At 39.9% G+C, this 25,084-nt stretch overlaps 1 protein-coding gene across 2 annotated transcripts in view; it reads left to right on the top strand.

Annotated features, from left to right (window-relative positions):
* The window catches only part of LOC113163135 (myosin-2 heavy chain-like), an 81,876-nt gene extending 59,286 nt beyond the window's left edge, over nucleotides 1-22,590 (top strand). For both annotated transcript variants that reach the window (XM_026361491.1, XM_026361490.1), the window contains exons 17-24: nucleotides 1,796-1,880; nucleotides 4,265-4,376; nucleotides 12,349-12,458; nucleotides 12,652-12,726; nucleotides 13,721-13,814; nucleotides 13,917-13,957; nucleotides 18,267-18,369; nucleotides 21,426-22,590. In XM_026361491.1, coding sequence (XP_026217276.1) covers nucleotides 1,796-1,880; nucleotides 4,265-4,376; nucleotides 12,349-12,458; nucleotides 12,652-12,726; nucleotides 13,721-13,814; nucleotides 13,917-13,957; nucleotides 18,267-18,369; nucleotides 21,426-21,710 — 905 coding nt within the window. In that variant the 3' untranslated portion in view covers nucleotides 21,711-22,590. The remainder of the gene's footprint in view (nucleotides 1-1,795; nucleotides 1,881-4,264; nucleotides 4,377-12,348; nucleotides 12,459-12,651; nucleotides 12,727-13,720; nucleotides 13,815-13,916; nucleotides 13,958-18,266; nucleotides 18,370-21,425) is intronic.
* The last annotated feature ends 2,494 nt before the right edge of the window (nucleotides 22,591-25,084 follow it).

Below are 25,084 nucleotides of genomic sequence, written 5' to 3'. Positions count from 1 at the left end.
GTGGACTAATGTCATAACTTAACTCATGAAGCCTCTTAAAACAGGTTGTAAAAGACCCCAGAACTCAGTATATGGACTTCCTTAAACTACTATGAAGTGTGCAGAATCTTGTTGTAAGTGAAAAACGTAGCAGTATTTGCTCTTCAAACTGTACTGAGCTGAATATGCTGCTTAAACTATATGTGTACGTGCTACTATTTGCTTTCTTCTTTTGTGTGTCTATCTGTAAAGGTGAAGTTTTGGAGCAGGGTGTGTACACCTAATTCTTCTTGTGTGTTTGATTTGTATGTGTGTGTGTGTCTGCTTATGTCTGTTTAGGTGCAAATTGGAGAGTTTGTGTAAACGGTCAGTCCGTGCAGCTAATTGCTCTCTCTGTGGCCTCCCCCGGCGGGAAGTGTCACTGAGGTCACCTCGAAGCTAATGCCTTGAATGTGAATTTGCTCCCATATCCCAGTTTTTCACATCCTTACTTGATGATTGAGATTCATAGGAAACTTTCACCTTGAGTTGCAGTAAAATAGCAAAGGTAGGGGCGCAGACACACAAATAAAAGTGTTTGTGCATCGTTAAATATTTAGAAATTCCAGTTGCCGCATCAATTTTCCTGGGGCTTCAGTTTGAACAGTTTGGATGCAGCAAAACCATAAATTAATCATAGTTTTATTAAATGTAGATTTTCTTTTCTGTATTTCTTCCTTTCTGGTGTTGGTTTTTATCTCGCCCCTATTCAATCTGTACCACCACTACCATCACAGCATGGTGCATGGCCATTACAGCATTACAGAAATACTCTAAATATTTCTCTATTTCTATTTCACACACTAAAATACACTTGGACACCCACAGAGTCAAGGTCCATTCTGTAAATATTCAACACACACCCATGCTCAGGAGCGTACACACCTCTACATATTCAGTGCTCACATCTTCTCAATATTCACTAGCCTTGGCCACCGATGGCTGACAGTTTATGTTATATTCAATGAATACTGAATTTAGTGAAAAGGTTTTAAGAGCTATGAAGAAACATTGACTCACAAAACAGCATACATACAAAAAAAAGGGGGGGGGGGATAGTAAGGAGCAAATCCTAAATTTTTAAATTCAAACTGAAAAAGGCCTGCAAAAGCAAAGCAAACCAAGGAACCTGACTAGTGGTTTATTATGCATCCGCTCAATGTACTAAACTATTAAGTGTAGGACAATGGGGTTTTATTGCATGTAGACGGAAGAGAGGGCTGAAAAGGGAATGTGATTGAAGGGTTGCAGTCAGGACTACGGGGTTTAAGTGGCCTGCTCAAGGTAAAGAGTGCCATCTATTGACAAAGTTGGGGAGCACTTCTTTTGTCTCTCAACAAAAGGTCTCCTGCCCTGTCTAAGTGCAAACGTTGATTCCTTCCTTCTCTGCTGCTGAAAGGCATTCAGTGCCTCTTCTGTGGCAGAGTTCTTCATTTTGCTTTGAAGGTGACTTCCAGTTTATATTTCTCCACTACATGCTGAATTTGACAAGAATCAATAATCACCTGTTTGTTTGCATGTTTTGTAAATCAATCTATTAACCTTTGTCTCCTGTAAGAAGCTCTGTGTAAATCACTAGTTGTGTGCATTCTTCTTTTCTTTAAATACAATAAAAACCAAAACAACTTGATCTTAATAACTAAAACTAATACTTGATTGGATTTGTATTTCCTGTCATTTGCATTAAGCCTTTTCTCTAATGAATGTTAACCACGAATGTCTAAGGTGAACTGTTGCTCTTTATCTCACACGTTATTTCTCTGTCTCTCCTGCTCAGTGGAGGAGTTGGCAGCCCGTGCAGAGGAGGCGAGGCAGATGGAGGGGTGCCTGAATGAGGGAAAGCTAGCAGAGGAGAAAATAAGGTAAGAAGGGAGAGTGTGAAAGAAGCTTCCTCTCTTATCCCATTTTCCATCGTCCCCTGTGTACGCTCAGTAATCAAAAACATTTTGCTCTCTTTACGTGCGGCGTGCAGTAGTGTTTAACTGAACATGTGTTGAACAGAACAGCTCTAAGCTCTAAATATGTATGCCGTTGAAGTGTACAAAGCAAAATGACCAGACTTTATGAGCTATCATTAATTAAATTAGCATTTTTTTAATATCCTAGCATGTCAACTGTAAGTGACTGAGAGTTTATGGACTGCAAAATATATGCATGTTGATGGTAGATAGGCAGATCCTAGGCCATGGAGTTCATAGTTCAGAGGCGAGACCCCTGGTTGAACCCTGTGTGTCAACAGGACTGCGGTGATGACATCAGCAAGCATGTATCACCCAGTAGAGAGTGTGTTTGTGTGTGTCTGTTTGTGCACACATAGCTGTGGTTGTGGCTTTGGCTTCGACATGACCTCACTGCAACGGTCTCCGTCTCAGGGAGTTTCTTGGTTAAGTTGAGCCATGGAACATTTTCATCGTCAACCGGCAATTTAAAACTCGGCATGGAGGCTTTATAGGTTACATTTTGAATTATTACATTTTATTACATTTAAACCAATTTTAGGTACTGGATGGTAAAACAATCGCTGTGTCTGCATATTATATCCATTTGCAGAATCATGCTGTTTACTGTTAACCCAGTATTATCTAATAACTGCAAAGACATGAAAGGTTTTTAAGCAACAACACCGTACTAATGGCTTCCATCTGTGCTGTGGGAAATCCCCTCCTTTCTCCACAGGATGCCTCCTCTATTTCTTTCCTTTCTCTCTCCCACTCTGTTCATCCTATCATGTGTTCTCTCCATGGACCAATCTATCAAGCATTCTCTTTCCTTTTTGTTTTGGCTGTTCTGCTTCTGCTTTAGCTTTTACTACTACTCCGTTTCTCTATTAATAACAGTTTTAACTTTATTGCTGAAGCATGTAGGCAATTAATCTGTGTGTGTTGAGACACAGACAGATTGTCAGCTACAATTTGTTTTGTTGATATATTTTAGAGTTTTGATCTTAAATCTTGTTAAGATTTTGAATAGATGATTACTAGTTATGCCTTCTGCTAAGATGCACTTTCTCATCATGTCATTGCGTGAGTTCAGTTTTAATACAACTGTGTACTGCTGGCCTACGGGTTTGAGGCACAAACCGTGAAACTGCAAATGTTCCCAGTCTTGTGTGTTACGTGTCAGCATCCATCTCTCATACTCCTCATTTTATGGCAACATTGCCACCTTTACCATCCACTGTCAAATAAAGATATAACAATAAAAAATGACTCACAAATACCTCCAATTTTGAGCTAAAGCCATTTGTCAATTACTCAGTTGACAGAAAATCAATGATTTTTAAAGTAAAAAAGCCCAAACATTCTGCAGTCCCAGATTCTCCTAATGTACCCATTAGGTGGTTATCGTCATCATGAATGTAAAAACAGCAAATTGTATAAGTTTAGGCTTTTGTGTACATAATAATTTTTTTTTTTTTGTAAAACTATTAGTTAGTGCTAACTTTGTGGTCTTTTGCTGCAGTCAAATATATAATATACTAACATCTAACAGATCACTGTCCCAAAACCTTTGCCTGTAACAGGCATAAATAATTGTACTCTGCATAAACATGTAATTTCTCATTCTTGTATCTGCTTTTAGAGGTGCGGGTCAAGCGTGGGGGTGTTTGTTTTGGTCTGTGTGTGTATGAGCGTGGAAGGGGCTGGTTGGGCCTTTTGAGGCTCATTGAGCGGCCGAAGCAAGGCTGTGGAGGGACGTTTGTGGAAATGGTAATCATTTGTCGTATTGATCCTGCTGTAGCCAGGCCAGTCAGCACACACAAACTCACTTGCCAGCATGTGCACACACACTCACAGACACTAACCGACTCTCACACACACACACACACACACATACACACACACACACACACACACACACACACACACACACACACACACACACACCGACGCGCAGTTGCGTGGCAGGAATAGACCCCTTCATATTGATCCCCTTCACATTCCCTTAGCTCGGCTGCCACACACACTCACACATACACACCCACGCACACATACTTACACTTCTGCGCCTACAGATGTGGATTTTCAAAAAACTTAATAATAGAGTTAAATATTTTTAAGTATGTTTGAGTTTAGGAGCATTTCTGGTAATTAAAGTGGAATGTGAAATCATTTTAAAGATTGACGCAAGGTTTTAGAAAAGAATCAAACATTTTTGGATGAATGACAAAAAGTGTCCGATGTTTATTAGATATTAAGCTTATTTTAGTGTAAGACCTTCCGTTGTTTTTTGTTTGTGTGTGCAGATCAATGGCTGTGAGCCTGGAGATGGAGGTGGCAGAGCTCAGAAAGAACCTTCAGGAGGCTGTCGATCAGAAACTCTTGGCAGAGAGAGAAAAACAAGATGCGCAGGACCAGGTAGATAAATACACACCAGACCTGAGTGACACAGCCTCTGCAAATAATTCAGAGTGTTTGTTTAAAGCAGACTGGGGCACTGCACAGGTGAGGTGTTGGTCATCTGAACCACTGAGATACTGTCTGTAGTCACAGAAAGCTATATCAGTGGTACCGCTTCATATCATTTATGCTGTATGTAATTATCTAATTCTTATGCTAGTCACTCTATTGATTTTGTAGCCCCCCTACCTATTTTAGTGGGTTAAGGAAATATTTGAGTCAGCATTACTGTGCTTCATAATGCTAATATACATATGTTGAGTTTCCTCTCCTCCCATGCCCTCTAAAGTCCCCCACCCCACCACCACCCACTACCTTCTTGATGATTAGTGGCATATATCCGGTGCTAGAGCCCGGATTATCTTGTCCAAGACGGGGAGGGGTGTATGCGGGACCTAAACCTGGCAAGGTGATTTCAAGCATTAATTCCTGGGTGTAATATTCCCCGATATTCCCTAATGTTCTGCCTGGGAGCGTCGAGAACCTCAGGGGAGACCGGTTGTCAGAGCTGAGCCGCTGCTGTATAAAAGCAGAATGGATCATTAGGGGTAAAGCCAGGATGGAAGGAGGTGATGTTCATTTAGATTCGACAAACTTTAAATTCAAGTCTTAAACGTCCCTGCACCATGGTGCTCTCTCATATATTGATTTTGCATTTTGTTCAGTGTCTTTTTAAAGTTTTTTATTTTCTTTGTTTCCCATCTGCTTCTCTTCCTCTCTTTCTTTTTCTATCTCTGTCCGCCTGTTCTTTCTGTCTTTACATCTCTTTGTACAGCTTCCTTACTTTCAATGTCTTTATCTTTTTGTCGCTCTTCTTCACCTTTTACTCACTATGTCTTTGTGAATAATGCAGACCAAATACCGTGGCTCTCATGATGTAATCATAGCATCACACCAAAACTGAAAATCAGTAAATGATAATGTTCAGATATTGTGCAGCCTTTAGCTAAAATCCTTGGATATTTTTCATTATTCATATTCAATCTCCAAATCAAACTATCACTGTCTTAAAGATATCTTTTGATATTTTGGGAAATACTCATATTCCCTTTCAAAGAGTTACATATGAAAATAAAAAAAAAACTCCTGTGCTTGGTTAATATGGAATGTGGAGCTAACACTCCTTTAGTTTAGTTTAGCAGAAAGTTTAAAAACTGTCACCCTGGCTGTGGTCCAGAGTAACAAAATGCACATGTTGACACTTTTAATGCTCATTAATACACATGGTTGTTTAATCTGGACAATTGCAGTGTAAAAACATGTTGCACTTTTCAGTTATGCGAATTATGAATTCTAGGCGAGGCAGGAAATCCGCATAGTCACTATGAGAGTAAAGTCCCCCCTTTGTCAGCTGCTGTTCATGCATTAACAAACCAGATCATTTGAGAAACTTCACGTCCACACTGGCTTTTGTGTGGCTGATTCCTATTTAGGAAAAGCTTCAGCTTTTTTGTTTGATTTACAACAAGAGCCATTTGATCTTATTACATCACTCTTCTTAAAGTCATTCAGTCAATCAGTCTTGTACGTTTCTGTAGTAAACTGTTTAGGAGAGTGTGTGTATGTGTACACATGCTTTGTGTACAATTTGTGCAGTTGCTGACTGAGTCCTGCACTCATGTACAGTCCCTTACATTTCCCCTTCGCATTCTTGCTGTCTTCCATCATCTCAACAACAGACAAGCTTTTCAATGAATTTGACTCCAAAAAGTGTTTAAACGCCACCGTGATGGCCGTTCTGACTAGAACTCCTTCATTAGGTCCCAATCTCTGTTATTGACCAGCAGAAGATGAATTATCCACTGGTGAAAAAAATCAAAGGGTTTGAAATGGTAAATGGTACACTACAGTGGCCTATAGAGGAAATCTATATTACAAATTGCCTCAGTGCACAGTAGCTGAACCTCAGATAGCTCTTTCGTTCTCTGTGTGTATGTCTTTGTATACCTGAGCACGCGCGTGCGTGTGTGTGTTTGTTTGTGGTACATGAGTTTGTTTGTGGTACATGTTTGTGCTTTCCGGGTCTGTTTGGTGTCTCTTTTATGATGTGAAGTAAAGGATTTGCATGTTATCTGCTAGTCAGCAGTGTTCTTGCATACATGCTGCTCAGCACACACTCACACTCACACACACACACACACACACACAGAGAAACACAAGCCACACTTTTCTCAGTCCTGTCCCTCTGCATGAGACCAGTTCAAATACAAGCCATGTTTTTTTGACTGATCAGATCACCCTCTCTGCTTTTCCCTCTCCCTCACTCTTTCCATCACACACACACGCAATCACAGTCATTAGTGTGTTTACCGCAACTTCTTTTATCATAGAGTAAAAGATTTCAAGCAGTTTTAATGAGAATTTGCAGAGAAGTTTTCAAATAGCAGATTTTTATGAGTGTGTTTTCATGCTCTTAAACTTTTCCCAGCTTCCCAAAGTCTTTACAACTATTGATGTCATCACAGAAATACAATTAGACAGTAGTTTTTAATCACTCTGAGTCAGTAGGGTGCCTGACTAGTGATTAGAGAGACAGGCCTGGGCCCTGCTTCAGTATCCCAGAGCAAGACACTAAATCAGAAACAGCTCTGACACACCATCTCTTATACCACAACAGTTGGACGTGGAGGTGGGCAAAGCTCACCTCTTACCTTATTGTGGGTGTGTGACTTGTGTGTGTGTGTGTGTGTGTGGGACAAGAGCCACAATATACATTTTCACCTATAAATCTATAAATCTCAGTGTAATTAATGTTGAAATCTGGCTGCTTGGGTGAACTTGGCAAACATAAGTGTGCAGCATTTTCATTTTGGTGATGCCAGAGAGAGTTGTTTTCTGGAACAGTCTCATCTGTTCATTGATCTCACTCATTATAGTTGATAGAAGCGCCAAGTCTGGCCTACTGTAATTAGCTTAAAATGACCTGTGCTAGATCACTGTGTTTACACACACACACACACACACACACACACACACACACAAACACGCACAAGTTTGATGATGGAGAAATGAGGAGAGACAAATGAAGCTCATTTGTTTAGCTGATGAATCAAGAGAAGTGGTCCAATTGTCTGACTGTTTAACCGTGGAATGGACTTTGTTTTTGTCGAAGGTGTGTGTGTGTGTGTCCTTGTGTCCCATCATCCTCAAACACAGCCAATTAGGCTACAGTGCTGTAATTCATTTGGGATGGACAGTCAAGCAGAGAAACTAGCCATGTTTGTTTTTTGTTTATGTTGTCTCTATGCATCTCAGAGCTGTCAAACATTTTCTTCCTTCACCAAAAAGGATCATATGTCTTGTCTTGTGTTTTTTGTGGAAGAATGTAGATACAGGAACTCAATATGAGGCCACAGAAAGTAGCTCTTTGCAAAAGTTCATAGATGGGGCAAATAATGTAAGAACTGTTTAATTTAAGCCAGGAAAGAATAGGAAGAGAGAACATTCTTAAATCATGCTTAATTTAGTTGATTTTTTGTATTATTGATATAGATTTCATGTTGTTTTCCAGTAATCCAAATGTGTAGCTGCTATCTGGCAGGATGCCAAGGAAAATTCATTCCAGTTAGTCAATGTTCAGTCTCCTCACTGTGGGTGACGTGAGGGTCTTTACAAGTCATACCTGCCACCCATTTAACGGTGTCTGTTTTTGAAAAGGGGACAAGAATGCTGTCTCACATAAGTATTCTAGTTTAGCCTTAACTGCACATTTTATTCTACTAAAATCCTCTTCAGTCTCCAAAAGCACATACTCTATTCAAAGTCGTCCTCAACCTCAAGTGAGAACCACTTGCTTCCCTCTACTAAATGTAGGACTTCATTCATTCCAAAAAAGGTTGTTGCTTCACAACGTAATGATGATTACATTTGCTACAAAAATGTATTGGTGTTCGCAGTTGCTTGCATAGGAGCATAATTTCTGGTAGAAAGATTTTTTTTCACACAAATAAATATAAACACCCCATTATTTTCTTTTCATATATTTTCCAGTGCTCACTAAACAGTGCATAGCCAAAGGAAAAAATTAATACACACATATATATATATATATATATATATATATGGTGTTGCTTTCTGCAGGCTGGTCACCTGAACAACTAAACACTGGTCTGTCTGCTTTTATTATTCAAGGTTTCCAACAAATGCAGCAATCTACTAAGCTACATGACAGATTTGCATAATTTTGCTACGCTACTTCAACCTCAACTAACCAACCCTAACTAATGCAGAACTGTAACAATTTGCAGGTAAATGACTTCTAAGGTGTAAGCCTGATAATTTTGTTAAAATATAGAAACAATAGCTATTTTATTAACCTTTTTCTAAGAGATGACATTTCTTCAAAGCGTCTTTTATTAAAACATTAAACATTAACAAACATTAACTAAAAACACTTTTATACAAGTTAGGTACGTTTCTAAAGGGCTAAATAAAAGGCAGTTTAGATATAAATCTGAACTTTTGTGTTTGACAGTTCCTGGCACTGGGCGCTACAATATACACACGTTTTGGTCCAAGTTGCTTCTACAGATAAGAAGAAGGGAATTCAATATCAAATTCTCTTAGTGCGTGTGAACTTCATCTTGCTGTGAAGTAACAGAGAAACATGTACCAAGACTGGTAATGTGGCTGTGCTCATGCAGGTTAGATTCAAGATAGGGGATTTCAATAATGGCATCCACTGATAAACAACCCAGCAGCATGCGTAGGACAGTGTGTGATGAAAGGACTTTGGGAAAGTAGTCAGGCCATGCAGCAGCAGATGAAGGTAATTAAAGAAACCATCATCAGCATCATTAATATGCTAGATCTGCTGTGGCCCACTGACTAGTCTAATGGAGAACATGTCATCATCGTCACCATTAGGGAGAGTGGGACACACATAAACACGCGCGCACACGATCTTAATGTTGGGTCACGCCATGATTATCACCATTAAGCCCAGAGTGAGAAGACCTGCTTAGGAAATCTCATTCTCTCCTGCCATCGTACATGCACACATACAGTACACACACACACACACACACACACACACACACACACACACACACACTTGTAGATCTTTAATTCAGACCCTGTGAGTGATAAGTATGCATATTTAAGTGATGTCAGGCCTGTTGGGTCTTTTAATTAGACAGAATGAATGAATGTTTTATAAAAATGTGTTTAACAATAAATGTGTTCATTAATTTGATGAGAGGATGTGCTCTGATGAGCTGAGTGGAACAGAGTAATGGCTCATATTCAGCTCAGGCGGTTTGATGGCGATGGTAGCAACAGCCAAGCTATCTGTTTCTGATTTTTTTTCTCCCTCATCTCAGTTTTCCTTGCTTTACCCTTAAAAATTCACTTTAAATTATGTTTATCCCACAACCTTGGACAGCTTGGTCTTTTTGGGGGCAAAAATGCACTTTTGTCCTCTGTAGCTAATGTGCAGTTTGATATTAGTTCACAGCTCCATGGAGAATAGCAAAGATGGAAAGTCCCCATAATTATTTTAGTCTGTCTGTTGGTGGGCTTTGTGGTTTGTCATGAAAGTTCATTCAGATGTATAAGTTCAGAATAAAGATAGCCCATCTTGTATCTATTGTCAGTAAAAACTGTGCGCTTTATCAAAATGATAAATACTGTTGCCACAGCTGTAAAGATTTCAAATCCTCCACCAGCACTGCAGTAACAAATTCATATTCTCTATCACGGGCCTAAAAGGACTGGTGATATCACCAAACTTGGTTGTAAGTGTGTCCCAAATGCATTTTGTTGCCCCTTTTAGCCCCCATCATCCGCTAAAATATTTGTGCAACAAAACCAATCTAAATGTTAAGCAGGTATGCTACGTTACTCCTCCCCCCTTTTGCAATTGCGCCACCCACCTCCTGTCGTTTTTCTTTTTTCTTTTTCTAAATGTCCTTCTCACTCACACACACACACACACACACACACGCTGTCCCCCTCTTTCTCACACACCCTTTCACTACCTCCCTCGACACCGGCAGAAACAGAGTGATGATGTGTAATTTAGTCCTAATCACAACATCAGACTTTGCGCTGCGATTTACATCCCTTCACCAGCCGAGCCAGTCAGACAGTCAGGAGGGAGATGTTAATGTGAGACCGCAGGTAATTACTGCCATTACAGCTCGCCACAGATCCTGCCCGCGTGTGCATATGTATGCTCGTGCGTGTGGTGGTGTGCACGGATGCACTAGGAGTGCGGCTGTGCTTTTTGAGCATTTGAATGCTATGGTTTGTTTTTTTTTTTTGCGTTTGTATAATTGAAATTGTTGTTGTAAAGTGAGGTTAACGTGAATTTCTTTTATGTGAAGATGTGTCGATGCATGACACAAAACTGGGATGAAATGAAACAACAGGGGATTTGCAATATTTATTCCATTGTTGATCAATGAAATTACAATTGACACCCTGACTCTTTGCTGTTTGAAATTGATTGATTTGCTTGATGTGATTTTATTCTCTCCACACCCTATGTGTTGATTGCTTCCTATCCCTGTTTGTTTATTCAGATGTAATTAAAAGTGTAATTCTTCATTGGGTTAGGAGGTATAGGAAAGGCCATACTGCCAACAGACAAACAAACAGATGGGTAAGTACTTACGGCTGGCACAAGGGTTATTTGTATAAGTTTCATCAGTTGATCAGAGTGAGTGTGAAGGATGTTGCAATCTCGAGGGAAAGTGTCCAAGAAGAAACCTGCAAAACAGTGCAAGACTGAGAGATTACATTTTGCAGAGAACATGAAGCGAAGACTGATGAATGCTGGCTGCAGATACTTTGGTCAGATGAAACCATTGCTGGGCCCCACTCCACTTTTCATTCTTTTTGGCATCCTCTTTGTTGTCCCGTTCCACTAAAGCCATTGGAGGATGACATGAGGGTAATTGTTTGTGTTAATCACTTTTTCTGATTACTCCAGCAAACTGAGATCTGCTTCAGCAGAGTCAGCTGTCTTATTATATTTGTATTACTTTTAACCCTGTGGCAGGACAATATTTTGGTAGACATGTAGTATTGTGAATACACAAACAGACATGTACATACATGTGCACACAGTACACCTCAGACCGCAGTTGATATTTTGACATTTCTGGTTAATCACATGACATTTTGGGATACCTAAATCGCGGTCCTCATATTGGAAACTTTTTTCACATGTTTGCTCAAGTCTCTGTGGAAAGATGGTATGGCATATCAAGGTGTTTTCATGGCGATAAGAGTAATGTGTCAGGGTCCCCAGACTTTAGGCCTGGAAAGGTCCTGACTGATAAGCAAAATGAAAAAGTCAGCAGTTTGGCCAGTGCCATCCCGTCCCTGTTTTTCACCCCAAACCTGTCTTCTCCTCTTCCCAATCTTGTCTTCAGTCTTCTGCTCTCCCCCATCCTCCATCATTCTTCCTTTGCACCTGCTTAACACCTCATCCTGCCATTTACACCCCTGCCTGTAAATGCCACCTCTTTCATTTCCCATTATTCTCCATTTACCTAATTTTTCTCTTGTGTTGCTATTATGCTCTATGTTTGACATTTATTTTCACCCCTTCTTTGCTTCCCATCTATTAGAAACTCATTTATCCCCCATTTCTACCTACCTTTATTTCACACCTTTGCCTCTCTCCATACTCACATTTATACTATGTGTGATCTCTCTCTCTGTGTGTATGTGAGAGAGAGTGTTTTGAGAAAATTTGAGAATCAAATGCTAGATGTTAATATTTTCTATAAAGGGTAGCACTGTTTTTTTCAAATTGCAGACCTCTGTTTATTTCATGTACATTACATGTAAATACAACACAATGGGAGTGTGTTAGTCAATAGATGAGGGATTTTTTGTTGTTGTTGTCATTGAAATTGTAATGTAATGTAAAATAGTAATGTATAATTTGAATATACATTACATTTGTATTGTACTGTAGGTGGACACACTCCAATTGGAGCTGGAGGGAGCTCGGTCAGACAATGCAAATATTCGTCATGAAAGCCAGCTGGTCATGACTAATATCAACCGATGGATTGCTGAACAGAAGTATGAATACACTTCAACATGACATCCTTGAATTTCTTCTTTGCACGTTTGCATTGTTTGTGTAAATGTTATTTGCATCTGTATTGTTTTTTTGTGTAGTGACTCTGTTCAACTGGAAAGTGTGTTTCCATTAAGGTTTTGCTGAGTGTAATTTTAATTTTAATTTAATTTTAAGTCTGTCTTGTTCTTTCAGGGCTTCCAGTGAGAGTCTCACTGCTCAGATGAAGGCCCAAAACAAGGTGCTCCTCATTGTCACTGAAGAGAAGGAGTAAGTATTTGTAATGAAGTGAGTGAGTACACTAGTATATGCATGTGAATGGGAGTGTGTGTGTGTGTGTGTGTGTGTGTGTGTGTGTGTGTGTGTGTGTGTGTGTGTGTGTCTCAACCCCGTGTGCTATACTTGTTTAATAAAGATAACTAAAGATGTTTCTTCATTCTTCACCTGAACAATGAAGAAGCACCCGTGTCACAGTTTGTACTGTTTGTGTCTGTACATGTGTTGGAGTGATTCATGTGGACTCCCTGACAGCCTTTTTTTGCATGTCTGCATCATCACGACTCACTCGCACACACAGACATGTGCTCAACTTATTCCACTTTACAGATTTCAAAGCGGTCTGGTCGTCTTCTGTCATCCCACCCTCCTGCAGCGCCATGTGTCTGTCTGTGTGTCTCCTTCTTCCTCCCTTCTATGTCAACTGACTCCGCGTGTTTGTGTGTGGGTTTTTGTTATCGTAACCTGTAGCAATTGTAACAGCCTGTATACACCTGGAACATACTGACTACATGAAGCAGTGTGTCATAAAACAATCTCTTCATATTCATCACCCTAATACATAAAAGTGATTCTGCGTTCCCTCCCATAAAATAAAACAATTTCATGCCTCTGCTGTGTAGCATAATAGTGTAATAAACATCTAAATGAGAACTTGTTGTAATAATTCTGAATACTAAGAACTGATGGCACAACAAAAATTTGAAATAAATGGCGACAAGTGATAAACACCTGCAGAAATATGTTTTAGCATTTCCTCATAGTGGACCATGATATGTGTGTCCGAGTTAATGGCTGAGCTGTTAGTTAAAGGCTGTTCTGGAAGCAGAGAAACACAGACACCACTGCAGATGCTTGGTAGAATATTTTGTCTCTCATGTTAACAAGAGCCTCTTGATGATAATGGGTGTCTGTCTTTCCCTGTGTCTACCTCTCTATGTATATTTCTCTGTTTAACTCTGTCTCCGCATCTCCCTCGCTTTGTCAGACATCTTCAGGAGGCTAATGACACATTGAAGGCGGAGGTAAAGAGACTGAAAGAAATGGCGGATGAGAAGGAGAGAGCCATGGAACGCTTCAAGGTGAACAAGTGCAGAGTGGAAAAGCAATGAACTACAAATAGGGAGAGACAAACGAGAGTAGATCACAAACAGGTTTGTTTTTCATTTTATAATTGTTTGCAGGCCCAGATCAGAGACCAGAGCATCCAGCTCGACAAGAGAACGTGAGTCATCTGTGTGTGTGTGTGTGTGTGTGTGTGTGTGTGTGTGTGTGTGTGTGTGTGTGTGTGTGTGTGTGTGTGTGTGTGTACATGTACATGTTGCTCTGTGCGTTTGTGTGCATTCATCAGCTGATCAGAGTTTAGCATTCACATCCAACAAAAAAAAAAAAAACGTTGCCCGCCATGTTTCGCTCTTTCACACACAATCTAGCCTGAACAAAGCTGATGATGATAATAACAGCGGGAGTGCCAAGTTGTGAATGAAACACCCTGCGGGCCTAGCCACCTGTGTGTGCCCATGTGTGCGCGCACGCGCTTCGTGTTGTGTCTCTTCTTCAGACTGAATATGTTATTCATGCTGGGCCTTTAACAATGATTACACTCCAATCAAGGGCCCATCCTCTCCTGCTTGCCACCCCCATGGCTGTCAAATAGCATTCATCAATAGAGAGAAGATATATTCATTATGTTCATTAGGGCAATGAGAATGAATGTGGCACAGATGGGATTGGGTGTAGGATGGAAGTGAGAAAGGAAAGTGTGTACATGTGGGAGAGGGTGTTTGTAGGGGCACCTGCCTGCAGCAGTACTCCCCTTGCCCCCAGTGTGACCCCCTAAGGTCTCTCTCATTAACAACACCCCTCCCTAGCTCCCCATGTTTTACACACGTGCTCGCACCGATGTTGCACATCTACCCTAACGAACCACCAGCCTCTGTTTCCAAAACGGATCAGATTTGTTTTGACTGGAGTAGGTTTCCAATTTTATTCAAAGCTGTCAGTCATTTTAATGATATCATTAAGGGGCCACGACAGAAAGATGAATCGCATTTCTTTGTCTTTCCCTCATAATTGCGAATGAGCGAGAGAGAGCGGGACAGAGCGAGAGAGGCAGTTCATATAGAAGTATGCGTAAGAGGGGTTTTGATTGAGCGAATATAATAACACGGAACGAGATAAAAACAGTGAATGAAAGCCTCTTCCATAGTGTCTTCCCATCCATTCTCTTTTTTTTTCTTTTCCATTTTCTTTATTATGAGAATTCGTAATTTATTTTATTCCATTATTGTAGCCCGCCACACACACCTAACCAAAATGCCATATGTATGAAAATCATACATCTATAAGGCAACAGATTTGTTATGATATTTTCATGGCAATCATATAAATTCACTGTATAAATCTCATTACTGGTGGCAAAGGGCGTATCTTTGCATCGTCTCTCCACTGTCACTATCACTGACAGCAATCAACATGGCATGAAGGCTTTGCCATTAGCTATGCCATTATTAAAGAAATGAATTATGATAACATGGCCTCCTGTTTCAGAGCAGCTTTGGATGTCACGGCTTTACGTTGTGGATGGATTATTATTCCAGTAAGGCAACAGAAAAATAAGGAAAGAGGAATGGACAGGATGTCAATTTTGGCAGAGATATTTAAGTTCGAAAAGGTTTTCAGGTATAAAATTAGTGCCAAATGACCTAATTCAGGTGTGCATGTTAAACTGTGTGTTTGTAAAATGTAAATCAAAACTTACTACTAGAGTATTTATTTGCTGATCATCCGACAACTGAATGGCAGAAACCATGAGATCCAGTAGTTGGTCTGGACCTTTCAGTTATATTACAGAATCTTCATCAGCAGTGCACTGTGCTTTTTTCTTAGCATTTGAAGGATGTCTGAGCCATGTTAGCTTAAAAGATAGAGGAACAATACTTTGTAGCCTTAATAGCTAAGAGCGGTTGCAATCTTAATTGCTTAGTGAAGGCAATATCTGATGTAACAGTCTCGGTATTGATCAACAACCAAACCCTTTCTGCTTCAAAGGATGTTACGCGTCCCTCCTTTTCCCATCCTGTCTTCCCCCCAGGGGTGTTTAATATGAAGAGCAAGAGGATCACAAAGCATTACTCAAGGTTTAGCTATAAAATCCAATGACATGAATGTAATACCAAATAAGAAAACATGCAAATATTGTATTTGTTTCTTAATAGCAATTACACTCCAGCCCCAAATTAATTGTTCACCCTTTACACACTTTCCAAAGTATCTCAGTCTGAAAACATTAAAATACCAGTGTACACTGAAATGCAGTGAGTGGAGGAAGCAGAGATCGATGCTGTTTGCTACCAGCAGCACTGACACGGTGACTGCCTGACACAACCCGTCTGGGGGGAAGCGCTCATAAAGCATCAGGCTTCATCAGTTGTACCACTAATGATGTACCTCTAATTAAGAGCAGCCAGTGATCACAGGCGAGGATTTCTCGGAACACAGAGAACCAAAGTGACAGAGACACAGAAAGAGGGAATGAGAAGGAGACTGTGTGAGAAGAGAGTCGAGCCTTGCATAAAATTTACAGCGGTATGAGAGCAGTAAATAAGAAAGATGAGAGCGAGATTAGGGCAAGTGAGGAACCATGTAGTTTATTGCCTGGTTTAGAGAGCATGGCAGCTTGGCTTTGACACTAATGACTGTAATTATACATACACTGATTGGGTTAGGCCGCTAATTACACACATCTGGGTTTGCGTGTAAACACAGCAACACATGTTTCCACAGGCGTCATGCCAAGTGCTCAGCGCATCGCCGCCTTCACACATTGGGAGCATAAATCTCACACAGTTGTCTCAGCGGCAGTGATGTTTCATGATCTGCTGAAGACCACATTACCGTCTAGGAAAGAGTTTAAATCATGTGAAGAATCTGCAGAGATGTGGATTTTATGGAGTTAGCTTGTGCTTAAAGTTTATGCCTCCTGTTTTTATATTGCAGTAGTAATGGGAACTCAAGGAACTCATCTTTTAAAAGGCATTTACAATTTTAAAGATCAAGGGAAATGTCAGCATTTCTCCTTATTAATGTTCTTTGTGTCATTAACATGTTGTGAAATGAAAATATCTGAAGGGGTCAGTAGCAATTATGATCAGTTTATTAATGTCAATTTCAGCAAATTAGGTTTCTATTTAAAAATACTTGTATCTGCCAAGTTGAATTAATTACTTGGTTAATAGACTTTGAATTAGGTTATGTTCCATCAGCCAATGTATGCATAGGTTTATTTTTCTTTTCATATGAATTTTCAGGACCATTTTCTGTTTGTATATATACAGTATTTATAATTTTTATTGTTGATATTATGGTTTTATACAGTTTTTCAGTAGGTATTGTAGGTTAATGTCTTTTTTTTTGTTTGTTTTATTGTTTTTTATTTAAATCCCGGTCAATAGAAATCTATATTTGTGCTTTTTGGCATCAGTGTCTCTATTGTTTATATTATTGTTGTTGTTGTTTTTTGGGTTTTGGTTAAAAATATATGGGAGCAATTTTTTTTTACTGATGAATCTCATAAACTTTTCAGACAAAACAAAAATGTCACATCTGTTCACATATTAACATCTCCCTCAAGTGTCTCCTCAGATCTTAAATGGTTTAAGTTGTGGCTAATAGGGCCAAAACTTTGTGTGCCTGTCATCTACAAAAACAATGATGGCATTTATTAGTGTTTTGATGAGTGCATGCGTCTTCTCAACTGAAGCAAAATGGGACTGTCTTTCCATCCAGTGCTCTGATAGAAAATCCCAGCTTGCTCTTTTCTAAGAAAATTAACATTGGGGAGGTACAGTGTTACTTTAATGGGCTAAAACGTCTTCAAAAAAGTATTTAGAAGGCCTTTTTTTAAAATGCTAACTGAACAGGTTTACTGGGGCATGAAAGAAAGAGCATAAAGCGGGGGCAGCAAGCTCTTCAGTCCGTACAGAGCGCCATTATCCACTGTCGTTAATTTAATATACATTCCTTAGTCAGCCCTGGGTCGGAATATAGCAGACCCTAACATTTGTTTGTCATTTCCCAAAACGTTTTTAATAAACAGTTAGAATCTTAAATGGCTTCTTGTACTGTTAATGTTCCCTGGCTGCGGTTGCATTCATGTTTTGTTTTTGTTTTGGGGTTTGTTTGTTTTTTTTTTGTTTTTTTTTTGTGTTTTTTTTGTAATAATTTAATGATTTCTGGAACCCATTTGCTCACCCATCTCTGAGTTTAATGAATATGGCTATAATGAAGATGATGTACACCATCTCCTTGCCCTACATTTTCAAGGACATTTGAATGTATTTGCCAGACAAATGTATATCAAGACACAAATACAGCAGTAGAAATGTGAGTGGATACGTTTGTGCTGTTCGTTTCAAATTTTCTGAAAAGCGTCTGAAAAGTTATTATTCATAAACTAAAGATTTAATAACATCAAACTTAATATCTGATATGATTGTTTGTTTGTCTGTGTACATGTACGCGGTGTGTTACAGCGTGGAAAATGAGGGTTGTGTGGCTTTAAACCTCAGCAGAATCGAGGACATGCAGACCAGAATGCGAAGCAACCTGGAGGCCATCGGAATGCTAAATCAACAAGTAAGAGATGCACACGTCTATACACATGCCAGGTCCTGACAGTCCTTTTACCCGACAGATACAAACACACACCCACCGGCCCACCTGCTGTTGAGCTCACACAGAAAAGGAAGCTTTCATGCGTCCAACTTCAAACGCACAGGCGCACTTACACACAGGCGCACGCAGACATCCATTTCCTCTTCCTACGATAAAAGTGAAAAGTAGGCAGCAGGGCGGGGGAGGGTGTGTGTGCGGTGTTGGGAGGGTGGGGGGACAAATCGTATCGGGAAAAAGCAGTGACGTTTCTTTCCACTGGTAAATGATTTCCCTTTCATGAAACTGAGAGAGGGAAGTATATCAATACAGCTTGCTGATCTCTTCATGACAGCGTAGGGAAATGGCCCGCTGTGATAAAACAATGTGGGGGGAAAAACACAGAGGAATATTCTGAGGAAACGCTGACATTTTTTTACTGTGTTGAACTTCACAAGAGTCAACAAATCACCAAAAGAGAGACGAATCAAAAGTACTCCTCAGCCCCCTCAGTTCTCCAAAACTCCGAAGCCTGGGGAACAGCTCACCCGACTTTTGTGAGTTTGTGGAATGGCCCGGCTGATTGACAGGGCACGACGAAAGGTGGTACTTGTTGAAGCTTTATCGTAATGCTCTTTCACTGAAAAGCAAATGGCATTAGCTGCATGTTTTAGACAGAGGAAGATGGAGCTGAGGAGGAGATAGAGAGAGAGGTGTTGTTTAACAGGTCAGGTGTGTAATAGAACCTCTTAATCTCTAGTGTGAATCATTACACACATCGATCCAACATGGACAGCCTACACACACACACACACACACACACACACACACACACAAGCAGAGCTGGAAAGAAGGATAGAGATAGTTCATTTACACAAGGATATTCCCTTCACTGTCCAGTGGACACACACTTGCACACACATACAGATGTGAGTGAAGAAGGTGCGTGGAATGTCTCGGTTTATCTATGTGAAAGGCATCGGGTCATAAATCAGACCAGTGTCTCTGCTTTGGATCGTTCTCTTTTAGTCACAGTCACAAACTGCTTTGTTGCCATTTCTTTCTCCGATTGCTGTTTCTCACTCACCCACAGGTGCAGATTAATATTTGCTAGATAACACACAATCATGCACGAGCTTGATTTCTCTCCAACTGTCAAGTGAATTTCATGCAAACTTTTGAAATGTCACACAGGTATTAAGTGAATTTCCATTAATTGGGACGAAGACAAGACATCAGAGGGAAAAAACGAGATCCTTTCGAGCCTTGATAAGCAGTAGGCAGGTAGTTGTTTCATGCTTTCATGCAAAGATGACAAAGAGATGCAGGAGGAAATATTCCGCCTTCACAAGCAGATGCAAGTCTCCAAGTCACTGAGGTCAAGATGGACAGCACTTTTACATTTCATAAACTTCATAAACTAAACTTAATGTATTTTTTTTCAGTTGTTGTCAGTATGTATCTCATCTTACTCAAACGAAGCCAGAACTCCATTTAGCAATAGCCAAATTGAAAAACTTTTTTTTTGCCATCATGGGGAAATTGAAAGTTATCTGACGCTATTCAAGCTATATACTCTTTATTTTTACTCTATTCCACTTACACATCCTCTCCATCTAAACATATGCACCAGAACTCACTCACAGTATGTGAAGGGTTGAGGAGACAAGCTGTGAGTTTTAATTTAACCCCCCACCACCACCCCCGTTTTATAATTAGGAAAGCATCCAGAGCCAGCAAAGATGGGGAAAATTAAACAGGTCCCCTTGAATATACAGTTAATTATAAATGTCAGCCTCAGTGTTTTTCATCTAGAACCTCTATTGCTTTTGGCACAGCATAAAATGAACATGCTGTGGATAGTAAATACTCTTAAAGCGTCTTAGGATAGTTTGGACACATCAACATGTCACTGGCTCTTCAAGGGTTAAGCCTAAGATCCATTTCTTCTATTTATCCGATCTAATACATTTGTTCAGATTTATCGACCGTGTGTGTGTGTGTGTGTGTGTGTGTGTGGCGTCTGGAAGGATAATGTTAGCGGAACCATCTGGAAATGTGTCTGTCTCATCTCCGTTTGTGTTTTTCTCTTTCCCTATCATACAGACACAGACACACACACACACACACACACACATATGCCCAGACATGTCGATGTGACATCATTCTTTAACCGCAGCGTTCACACAGACATTCGTACACACTAAAAAACAGATGTGGATGAGTGCAACTGTCATTACCCGGTATTTCTCTTTGTCTCTCCAACCTTTAATTTCTTATTTTACTCTTCCTTGCAGCTAAAAATACATTATATCAAATCTTTTACTCTCTTTTATCTGCCTTATTACAATTTTTGGACAGGCACATTTTGCATATATTTACCACGCTTTACAACTAATGGAAAATGCTTTTATTATTTCATTTTATTTATGTTTTACTTTTTTTTTGCATTTAAAGCCACTTTTAAACTCACACTCTTTCCTGCCTTCACACAAACGTCCTTGTCAAAAAATAAAACAACCTCAATTTAGCTGCTCTGTAATTGTGTTTCAGGGAGCCCAATCGTGTTCAGATGATGTGCGATTTGTTTTGTGTCACAGATGATTTTGTGTCAAATCGACCTATAATGATCGCTCAAATTGACTGTTTTCATGTAGAAATTTACACCATTGCATGATTCCCACTCGCAACCATTTCAAACTGTGAACACAATACCCCTGAAAACCCCCTTTTGCAATTTCCATTTGCATTTCTGTTTCAACAGGCATGAAAGCAACTGTGAAAGATGAATTAAGCACATAATGAGGTGCTGGCTACTTCATCAGCATGATAGCTGTTGACTTGTGATGCTTGATATTTATTGGTTACATCCAATTAAGTATTGTAATTTGTTTAGATTTAACAAAATAAGAGGATGTTTTAACTTCCTTAACTCAACTGTTCATCTTCTTTCAGTCAGTTTCATGGCCACTCAAAAAGCTTGTCTTTCAAAATATTGTCTGTCTGTAGAAGACTTAGTGTCTTTGTCTTCCTTTTTCTAGTTAAACGCCCTCAGCAGGGAGAATAAACAGTTGCGTAGGCAACTGGAGAAAGAGATGTCCATGCGTAGACAAGTCGAGCGACTTCTCCATCCTCCTTCCACCTCCCAGCACTGCTCCTCCATCCACCTGCCCACCTCCCTCAGTGCCCACCTACCTCCTAAGTCCACCCCTCTTCCTTCATTCCTTCACCTCCCTCATGCCCTGAGCTTGGACCCAGCATCAGGAGACACTGGGTTTCAAACCAAGCTCTGTGGAGCTGGACCAGAGAGACCAGGTGAGTCCTAGGCTTTGGGTGAAGCATTCTGGATGAGGGCAACAGCAGAGCGCTCTGTCTCCACCTCACTGGAAGATATTTGGCCTGGGAGAACAAGCGGGGATCTGGCCAAATGAAGGCCCCTGAAGACTTTGACCTGTCGTGACCTTCTGACCTCCAGCTCCTCACCAGGGAGCTCGCTCAGTATGAGGTTAATGTCCTGCAGGTCAAAGTCAAGTCCCAGGGTGCTTAATGCCTGAGGGGGGCTCCACTACGAGTGAATCATGGAATTTCCTCAAATCATCAAAGTCAGTTTAAAAATATCTCAAGTGCAGCATGAAGAAATGTTTTTCCAAGAAGAAGAAATTAAAATGTGACACATTTAATATGAAAAACTACTGATTCCATCCGTACACTGATTCAATGCTTTAAGCTATTTTAGGGTTACAGTTTCCTCTTCAAATACTGATCATGTCATGCTACAAAACTATAGCACGACCCATTAAAACATTGTGTCTGCGCTAACTTGAAAATTCCAACAGCGTAACATATTAGATGAGAAGTGACCTGAGTGAAAATATTATTTACACACACATATATACTTCCAGTCCATCTGGACATACAGAGCCTCAACCATTCTAATCCAGGCATCAAGGCAAACCTGAGGGAGGGACATCATCATTATCTGAACCACTTATTGCTCTGCCACAACTGATGCTAAACTCCCTCAGTTATTAATTGCAGTTACTTTGCCTATCAAATTGCTTAGCTGATGCTAACAAGCTAAATCAGATAATTAACTGCCAGGATTTCTGCTGCAAAATGTAAAAGACAGATGACTCGATATAAATAAGATATTAATCATCATTCCACAAGTTATGAGGATGTTTGATGAGTTAAAGACATACTCACCTGCACATTAGTCACAGAAACACTTCTTTTAAAGTAAAGTGATGCCTAATCATACCTTTACATTAACAGGTTATATATATACATATATACATACAGCGGCAAGAAAAAGTATGTGTGTCATGGTTTTCTGCATACATTTTTCATAAAATGTGATCTGATCTTCATCTAAGTCAAGAGTATTAACAAATATATTTCAGATCTTTCATGTCTTTATTGAGAAAAACTATAAAAAACCCATAGTGCTAGTGGAAAAAAGTATGTGAACCTTTGGAATACTGACCTCAAACAAGCTAATTGGAGTTAGACGTCAGCGTAAGTTGGACCAGAGCTACTTCCACAAATACCACTTAAACATTTTCACTTTGCTCTACAAAATTACAAAACATTCACATACTTTTCCTTGATTATTATATCATATATTATATATGTAGGCTATTAAGGTGTGATGCCACTGAAAGAACTGTGTCCCACGCCTACATCTCTACTCTAATTCAAGGGAACCTGTCTGCAGAAAAGATGGTGGACTTTGTTGTCGACACAAACCAAAAGTTGACAACCAGAACTCACAATAAGTAATCACACATTTTTGACAATTCTCTCTTTTGTGCACTGTTGTAAACAGAGAAATCCGAACGTTTCTGTCGCACTAAAGTCACAATAAAATAATTGAATACTTAGCTTCTTCTGCAAAGCTGTGCAACATCATCACATGGCAGTGTTTAATAGTTTGCCTCAAAAAAAACAAAGCAACAGACAACACCAGTTAAACCTAGTTTCAGTTGATGAAGCTTGAACTTGCCAGTGCTCGCAGCCATGAAAAATAAAATCATTAAGCAGAGTTTCACCATCTTCAGTGAAGCATATTCAGAACCGTCTTCATCTTCATTGCCCTCCTCACACACACGGTACACTATCTTATGAAAATCACAAAGAAGAACCACCCTCCTCTTGGTGTTACGACGTAATTTCCTATGGATGTCCATCGTCCTCTACCATCTTGTTTGCAGGCAGGTTCTTCTCTGGTTACATTGCAGCTAGGGACCATGTGTCCTGCATTTACTGCGGTAAATGCGGCTGTGTGTCTTTAAATGGGAGTGCATTATGTGTCTGCCTGCTTCTGTCTTTCTGTAAATGCATGTGGGTGAGTGTGTGTGTGTTAATGGGTAAATTGGATGTTTAATATCCTAGATGTTTAGTTTTATACTGTAGAAAGTATTTATTGATTTTTAAATTGGTTGTTTTAAAACTGTTTTGTTGTAGTAAAAAATAAAAATTACATTTTGTTAGTGGTCATAAATTTCTCCCTGCTTTTGTTTAATCTGCCAGTATGCAAATAACATCTTTATTTAGTCAGGTAAAAGATTGCATAAACGTGCTAACAATGCTAATAGTCGTATAGAATATTAGGCAGTATTTCAGTGTTAGCCGACAGCTGAAACATAAAAAGATGTGGACACAGGTAACAACATCGTGTGCAGGAAAACCATTAAATAATCTCAAAGAACAACGGCACTCTCACGCTGTTGTCTGTTCAAATGCATCTACAGGTTGAATTATGTCTCTTTTTTATATGATTATAATGGTTAAACATGAGTGTTTCTTATTCGCACAAACAAAGCCAAGGAAAAGAAGCATGCAAATATCTTAACTTAAACAAAAAAACAGCATTGTTATATTGTGATAATGAGAATTCTGGGGAAAGAAGGTCTCAGACCACGACTGGCTCCCTCGTCTTGTCTTTTTCTTTCACCGTCTGCCCCCTCCTGTCCCCCACACTCCCCCACCTGTCTTCCAAACCCCCTTTTTTTAATCTTTCATTGGTTCTGTATGCCGTATACATAACTGTTGTATAGCCGGTCAGGATGTCGTACATTTTAATGATTTCGCGCTGAACTGCATGTCCTTGTTAGCTTGGTTTTCCTCATTTGCCGTGTCGCACTGAAAATACCCCTCTTTTATGTGCAAACACACATGCAAGCACCCACTCGCACATCCACACACATTTATATTCTTTCACAAACACACACACACTTACACAAATGGCACAGTCATTAAAAATGAAACCGCAGTCTTTTTGAAAACTCCCTGGACTGAGGGAAAAGTCAGCAGCGCAGCGGTGAAAAGAGTCCCCCTGGAAACAATGAGGAGAATGATCATTTGTTGTTCTTGAAAACCCGGTGAGGTTTCACAGAGGTTAAGCTTTCCTTTGATGTGTTTTTAACTCGTTTCAGCTCTGTGGAGGGATTAGTCAGCCTCTCACACACACACAAACACAGATGCACACATTCGCTCACACAAGCACATACAGGCTCTTAATTTCCACACCATGAGCTCTTCTCTCACAAAGACGGAAAGCACAAAACAGGCTCCTTCCTAACCTAATTTTATCAAATGAGCGTGTGTGGTACTTCACTGCGTTATGTGTGGTCCGTTGGAAACCTGTGGTAAACCAGAAAAATATTGCAAGTCAGTATTTTTGTTTTATCCCAAATTA

Source organism: Anabas testudineus, chromosome 2, assembly GCF_900324465.2.
Source record: "Anabas testudineus chromosome 2, fAnaTes1.2, whole genome shotgun sequence".
NCBI classification, from domain to species: domain Eukaryota; kingdom Metazoa; phylum Chordata; class Actinopteri; order Anabantiformes; family Anabantidae; genus Anabas; species Anabas testudineus.
The sequence above is the reverse complement of the archived record's forward strand: the minus strand, read 5'-3'. Positions and strand labels throughout refer to the sequence as shown.